Here is an 8112-nt window from a genome sequence, read left to right as displayed (position 1 = left end):
CGGCCGGGCGCGGTGGCTCAAGCCTGTAATCCCAGCACTTTGGGAGGCCGAGACGGGTGGATCACGAGGTCAGGAGATTGAAACCATCCTGGCTAACACGGTGAAACCCCGTCTCTAATAAAAAAATACAAAAAACTAGCCGGGCGTGGTGGCGGGTGCCTGTAGTGCCAGCTACTCGGGAGGCTGAGGCAGGAGAATGGCGTGAACCCGGTTGGCGGAGCTTGCAGTGAGCTGAGATCCGGCCACTGCACTCCAGCCTGGGCGACAGAGCGAGACTCCGTCTCAAAAAAAAAAAAAAAAAGAAATATATTATGCCTAATATACAGCAAAATGTACCGATACTTTGACCTGTTAAGTAATCTTGTCCTATTATTAAAAATTAAAAGCCTGTTTATAAACATATATTAGACAGAACACTTCAGAGAAACAGAATCCTTGGACTGAGATGGAGAAAATCAGAGTTTGTGTTCGAAAACGCCCCCTGGGCATGAGGGAGGTACGTCGTGGAGAAATTAATATTATTACTGTAGAAGACAAAGAAACTCTACTTGTGCATGAGAAGAAAGAAGCAGTTGACCTCACTCAATATATTCTGCAGGTATGATGTTTTCCTTTTATGTTTGGAACTAATATTATCAAGTATGTCTTTTTTTTTTTTTTGCTTTTTGTTTGAGTGGTGGCATACAGGTTTCTGTTAGAACACAGAAAATCATGTTTCTGGTTTGGGTGTTGACATTCATTCCTGACGTGACACTGTTTTAAGTCATTGATATCCAGGGCCTTCATTTTTTTAAAAAGATGGTGCAATAGGGAATACCAAAACAATTTCTCTTGTGCAGTGGAGCTACATCATGTATTCACTTAACATGCTTTGTGTGAATTTAATTATACATATTCAGCAAAAAAAAAAGAGGGATGAAGGAATAAAAATAATTTAAATAATGAAGTGGAGCCAGGTGTGGTGGCTCATGCCTATAATCCCAGCGCTTTGGGAGGCTGCAGCAGGAGGATCACTTGAGCTGGAGAGTTTGAGACCACCCTGGGCACCATAGCGAGACCCTGTCTCTCCAGAAAAAAATTTAAAACTAGCCTAGCATGGTGGTGTGTACCTGTAGTCTTAGCTACTCAGGAGGCTGAGGTGGGAGGATCACTTGAGCCCAGGAGTTCTGCATTACAGTGCACTATGATTGTACCACTGCACTCCAGCCTGGGCAACAGAGGGAGGATCTGCCTCTAAAATAATATAAAAATTAAAAACAAATAAATAATTAAGTAGTTGTCAACAGGACCAGTCACTGAATATATGCCCCAGAGTGACTAAGAGATGTCACACAGTTGATTTCCATTCTTGCTTGCATCTCATAGTGTGAACTTCTCATCTGCTGAGTTTGAGACTTGGGTTTAATGATGAACAATGTCTTTTTGGGCAGCAGGACCCACAGTTGCCAGCCATGTGCTTATTTTCATTCTCAGCTGTCTTGGGCTTATAATTAATTGGTGAAAATTGGGCTCTGAGCAGACCACTTTATACAGGGTAGACTGCAGTGGGTAAATATAATCCAAGGATATGATTTCACATCTACCATATAAGGGTTTAAATAAAACACTAATAACTCAGACATGTAAATAATGTTCACTACCTGCTAGAGTGATTATGAAGAGTCGAAGGAGAAAGAGTTTGGTATTGAAAGGAACTTACTCCAAGCTGAAGGTACCTTGCAATAATTATTTAGTCTCATAGGGAAACAGCAAACTCCACAGATGGAAAGAATCATCACTTAGGTACTCCTAAAACTGTGAAACAATTGTGAGTAATCTAAAACCAGATAATCCATCAGATGTTATGATTTACGAATACACAGTTTCTCTTACTCTGAATCTACTTCCCTAAACATTCATATTATATTTATTCTTTCTCTCTCTTGTTCTCTTGCCTCAAAACTGAGTAGCTGGTAGAGAGAAAAAAAATGTGGTATGCTAGCAAGTCACCTTAGCTGAGATCTTACATTAGTGGAATAAATCCTTTAATGCTGAAGTCAAATTTGTTAACACTTTCCCCCACTTTCTAACTTGTATTGTTCTTCTTTTTCTTTGGTTACCAAAATTGCGTTTCACAGTGATATTCAGAGTAATCCACTGAGTGTTTCTATTGGTACTAAATTATTAGGCCGCTGTAAAACCAACCCAATCACTTTAACAGCCTTATCGATTGCTGATCAATGCATGGTCTATTAGGTCTCAGTGGGAGATATTTATTTTGAAAATGGACTAAATGACCAATTAGTTGTAATGCTATCTAGTTCCATGGCTACTTATAGCCATCGTAATAGCCCTATCCAATCACTGTCTGTCTAAGACTTCCTTAATGATGCCTCTGTCACAGTAATTCCCTCAAGGAGGCATCATCTTATCTTTTGTCTTTTTCTGTTATCCCCAAACACAATAACCTTACTTTTTGTCATTACCACTGGTCAATACTTATTGAATACCCATAGTTTCCATGGCACTTTCTCTGCTGTTTGAACTTTGGACCTTTGCTCTCATAGGTCCGAGTCCTTACCTGTCAATGCTATGATATAAAAATGTTGGGAGGACTTCTTTTTCTTTTTTCTTCCTCAAATATAAAGAAGAAAAGGTAGGTTTATAGCAAACTGGGTGGTAAATAAATATTGATCGTAGATTCTTTGGGTTTTATTTTTAAGCATATTTAGAGATAATAGGTTTTTGTGTTTGTTTTATTAAATGTCCTTTCTTTTCAAATCTTGTTACTTAGTAAATATGATCATATACATGTAGTATGCTATCCTACCAAACCATTAAACTTTATATCAATATAATGAGTGAAACAAGGAAACCATATTATTTCATTCTAGTCTTTTGAAATTGGCAATAAGTGAATACAAGTTTAATATGGAAGCTAATGCAGATGTCATATTACAAAGTGAGTAAGATTGGCCCACAAACACACAAAGAAGCTGTGGACCAATGGTTTTTGTCTGTCTGTTTGAGACAGGGTCTGTCTTCATCGCCCAGGCTGGAGTGCAGTGGTGTGATCCTGGCTCACTGCTAACTCCATCTCCTGAGCTCAGGTGATCCTCCCACCTCAGCCTCCTGAGTAGCTGGGACTACAGGTACATACCACCACGCCTGGCTAATTTTTGTATTTTTTGTAGAGATGGGGTTTCACGATGTTGCCCAGCTGGTCTCGAACTCCTGAGCTCAAGCGATCCACCTGCCTTAGCCTCCCAAAGTGTTGGGATTATAGGCGTGAGCCACTGCGCCTGGCCTGACCAATCTTATTTATAAATATGAATACAAAAGCCTACATAAGACATTAGCAAGTTAGTTCCAGTACTTTATACTGGCATGCAAGCATAATGCAAGTTCAGTATTAGGAAAGCTATTAACTGTGATAGGTACTATAAAAGCATCTGTTTAAACATGCAACAACCATACTTGATTATTAAAATACTATTGGTAAAATACAAGTAGAAGGATAGTTGCTAAATATACACATACTCTTTTACTTAAAATCCTTTAAGACTCTTTCTTGCACTTACAATAAAATTTTTAAGTTTTAACAAGACCCTACATGGTCTGGCCTCTGCTTGCCTGTACAACCAATTTCTTAAAGAAAAAATATAGACTGGGTGTGGTAACTCATGCCTAGCATCCCAGCATTTTGGGAGGCCAAAGCAGGAGGATCACTTGAACCCAGGGGTTCAAAACCAGCCTGGGCAACATGGTGAAACCCTGTCTCTGTAAAATTTACAAAAAAAAATTAGGCCAGGCGCGATGTCTCACGCCTGTAATCCCAGCACTTTGGGAGGCCAAGGCGGGTGGGTCAGGAGGTCAGGAGATCAAGACCGTCCTGGCTAACATGGTGAAATCCTGTCTCTACTAAAAATACAAAAAATTAGCCAGGCGTGTTGGTGGGCGCCTGTAGTCCCAGCTGCTCGGAAGGCTGAGGCAAGAGAATGGTGTAAACCCAGGAGGTGGAGCTTGCAGTGAGCCAAGATTGCACCACTGCACTCCAGAGAGAGCAATATTCCGCCTCAAAAAAAAAGAAAGAAAGAAATTAGCTGGTGGTTGGGCGCAGTGGCTCACACCTGTAATCCCAGCACTTTGGGAGGAAGAGGGGGGTGGATCACTTGAAGTCAGGAGTTTAAGACCAGTCTAGCCAACGTGGTGAAACTCCATCTTTTAAAAATACAAAAATTAGCTGGGCCTGGTGGCACACACCTGTAATCCCAGCTACTTGGGAGGCTGAGGCAGGAGAATCACTTGAACCTGAGAGGCAGAGTTCACAGTGAGTTGAGATCGTGCCACTGCATTCCAGCCTTGGCAACAGAGTGAGACTGTGTCTCAAAAAAAAAAAAAAAAAAAAAAAATTGCCAAGTGTGGCGACATGTGCCTATAGTCTCAGCTACTTGGGACGCTGAGGTGGGAGGTTCACCTGAGCCTGGGAGGTTGAGGCTATAGTGAGCCGTGATTGTGCCACTGCACTCCAAGCTGGGTGACAGAGTAAGACTCTGTCTTAAAAAAAATAATAAAAAGAGGCTGGGCATGATGGCTCACGCCTGTAATCCCAGCACTTTGGGAGGCCAAGGCGGGTGGGTCAGGAGGTCAGGAGATCAAGACCGTCCTGGCTAACATGGTGAAATCCTGTCTCTACTAAAAATACAAAAATTAGCTGGGCCTGGTGGCACACACCTGTAATCCCAGCTACTTGGGAGGCTGAGGCAGGAGAATCACTTGAACCTGAGAGGCAGAGTTCACAGTGAGTTGAGATCGTGCCACTGCATTCCAGCCTTGGCAACAGAGTGAGACTGTGTCTCAAAATTAGGCCAGGCGCGATGTCTCACGCCTGTAATCCCAGCACTTTGGGAGGCCAAGGCAGGCAGATCACGAGGTCAGGAGATTGAGACCATCCTGGCTGGCAGTGAAACCCTATCTCTACTAAAAATACAAAAAATTAGTCGGGCATGGTGGCAGATGCCTGTAGTCCTGGCTACTCAGGAGGCTGAGGCAGGAGAATGGCATGAACCTGGGAGACAGAGCTTGCAGTGAGCCGAGATCACGCCACTGCACTCCAGCCTGGGCAACAGAGTGAGACTCTGTCTCAAAAAAAAAGCAGGAAAAAGAAAAAGAAAAAAATACATATTAGAAAAAAAAAGATGATACTGAAATCTGAAATACATCAAAAAGTTAACAGTGGCTTACTTTGGGAGGCCGTGACAAGTGGATCACGAGGTCAGGAGATCGAGACCATCCTGTCTAACATGGTGTAACCCCGTCTCTACTAAAAATACAAAAAATTAGCCGGGCATAGTGGCGGTCACCTGTAGTCCCAGCTACTTGGGAGGCTGAGGCAGGAGAATGGTGTGAACCCGGGAGGCAGAGCTTGCAGTGAGCTAAGATTGCGCCACTGCATACCAGCCTGGGCGACAGAGCGAGATTCCGTCTCAAAAAAAAAAAAAGTTAACAGTGGCTGAACAGCAAGATTTAAGGATAATTTTATTTTCTTCTCTATTCTCTATATTTTGTTCTCTATTGTAATTTTTATTTTGTTTTATTTTGTTTTAATTTTTCTGAGACAGAATCTTGTTCTGTTGCCTAGGCTGGAGTGCAATGGCATGATTATGGCTCACTGCAGCCTCAACCTCCTGGGCTCAAGCAATCCTCCCACCTCAGCCTTCTGAAAAGTTGGGACCACAGGCATATGCCACCACGCCCAGCTAATAGATATATATATTTTTTGTAGAGACAAGGTCTTGCTGTGTTGCCCAGACTGGTCTCCAACTCCTGGGCTCAATCGCTCCTCCTGACTTGGCCTCCCAAAGTGCTGGGATTACAAACATGAGCCACTGCACCTGGCATGTATTGTAATTTTAAAAATATTCCGTATTTGGCTAAGCGCAGCGACTCACACCTGTAATCCCAGTGCTTTGGGAGGCCAAGGCAGGCAGATTGCCTGAGCTGAGGAGTTTGAGACCAAATAAATAAATTCCATATTTAAAAAATTTTTCATAATCAGCTGTGTTACTTTTATATGAAAAAGTAAAAATATTTGAATAAGATAGATTCACCTATTTCAAAATCAAAAGGTACAAAAGTATAAAATAAAAGTGTCCCTTTAATCCTTTTTCCTCCATGAAGGCAAGTGGGGTTCTAAGTTTATCTTCCCAGAGATATCCTATAAATACATGTTACTTTTGTTTTAGTTTATTTTATTTATTTTTTGAGACAGTCTCATTCTGTTGCCCAGGCTGAAGTACAGTGGTGCAGCCATGGCACACTGCAGCCTCAACCTCCTGAGCTCAAGCAATCCTCCCACCTCAGCCTCTTGAGTAGCTGGGATTACAGTTATCACACCACCATGCCGGGCTAATTTTTATATTTTTTGTAAAGACTGGGTTTCTCCATTTTGCCTCTGCTGGTCTCAAACTTCTGAATTCAGGTGATCCATCCCCTCAGCCTTTCAAGGTGCTGGGATTACAAGCCCCTGGCCCACGTGTTACTTTTATAATCTGAAAAAAAACTTATTTAAAAAATAAACTGCACTTTGGGAGGCTGAGGCAGAGGGATCACCTGGGGGCCAGGAATTTGAGACCAGCCTGGCTAACATAGCGAAACCCCATCTCTACTAAAAATACAAAAAATTAGCTGAGCGTGGTGGCTGTGTGCCTATAATCCCAGCTACTCGGGAGGCTGAGGCACGAGTATCACTTGAATCTGGGAGGAAGAGGTTGCAGTGAGCCGAGATCACACCACTGCACTCCAACCTGGGCGACAAAGGGAGACTCTGCCTCAAAACAAACAAACAAACAAACAAACATGGAACTCTGATTCTGTCAAGGTTAGTGAGGTCAACATAGGTGTTGCTCCAGCCTCACTGATAAAGTGTGAGCAAATGAAAGTGTGTGTGATGCAAAGGACTTTATGAATTGTGCATGTACGTTAACTATAATAATCTTGCATGTTTACATATCTTTCATGAAAGATATTTACAAAAGTACTAGGAAAACCAATATCTAAACCTTATGGGAAGGAAAGATACTAATTCCCTTAACAAATGCTTTCCGAGGTCTTTACTCAAAAGCTCAAGTTATCCATGAGCACTTTTAGAAGGAGAGGCAGAATTGCCATATACTCGCTGTAACAAAAGCAAACCAAAAAAAATGTATTCTCACTTTAGTTGTGAGTGTTTTTCTTTTTTCTTTTCTTTTTTTTTTTTTGAGAAATGCTGAATATATCCACATCTATAGGTAACTATGTATTTAGTGGGTTTCTTTGCTTTTGATTTCATACTTAACTATAAAAACCTATGGTGATATTTGAGCAACTAATTAATTTGTCTCCTTGCCTAGAGACCATATATGAGATAAATATAAATAATGTTCATTAAAACCAGATTTTAGGCCGTGCACAGTGACTCACACCTGTAATCCCAGCACTTTGGTAGGCCAAGGCAGGCGGATCACCTTCAGGAGTTCTGAGACCAGCCTGGTCAACATGGTGAAACCCTGTCTCTACTAACAATACAAAAAAATTAGCTGGGCGTGGTGGTGGGCACTGTAATCCCAGCTACTCAGGAGGCTGAGGCAGGAGAATCACTTGAATCAGGGAGGGGGAGGTTGCAGTGAGCCAAAATCGCACCACTGCACTCCAAACTGGGCAGCAAAGTGAGACTCTGTCTCAAAAAAACAAAACCAAACAAAAACACCAGATTTAAAAAATATGTTTATTATTGACCTTTTTAAGCTTAATCGAAAGTTTAATGACCTCTCTATGTACCTATCACCCAACTTCAGTAGTTATTAATATTTTAGTGTTCTTAAAATCTTATCACATTTTTCAAAACACTAAAAGTTGACACGTCTTTATTATTCTTCAGATTCATTATTTTCTTACTTTGTAACTTTTTTTGTAACTTGTAGATTTAGATTTGTGTTCCCAATTTCTTCTTAGACAATCTAATAAATTTCCATTCTAATGTAATTTAATGGTACACACAACAGAAACAACCTTGGGATAGAGTGACCCACAGTAAATTGGCCCAAGTCCAGTTTTCTGGATCTGTCCATACAGTTTTTTTTTTTTTTTTTTTTT

At 41.3% G+C, this 8112-nt stretch overlaps 1 protein-coding gene across 2 annotated transcripts in view; it reads left to right on the top strand.

The window, feature by feature from the left end:
• Positions 1 to 8112, top strand: part of KIF24 (kinesin family member 24) — an 82501-nt gene that overhangs the window by 21881 nt on the left and 52508 nt on the right. For both annotated transcript variants that reach the window (XM_011980033.1, XM_011980032.1), the window contains one exon: positions 409 to 598. In XM_011980033.1, the coding sequence (XP_011835423.1) occupies positions 409 to 598 (190 nt within the window). The remainder of the gene's footprint in view (positions 1 to 408; positions 599 to 8112) is intronic.

This window comes from Mandrillus leucophaeus, unplaced genomic scaffold (assembly GCF_000951045.1).
Source record: "Mandrillus leucophaeus isolate KB7577 unplaced genomic scaffold, Mleu.le_1.0 Scaffold208, whole genome shotgun sequence".
NCBI lineage: Eukaryota > Metazoa > Chordata > Mammalia > Primates > Cercopithecidae > Mandrillus > Mandrillus leucophaeus.
This window is presented reverse-complemented; position numbering and strand designations above follow the sequence as displayed.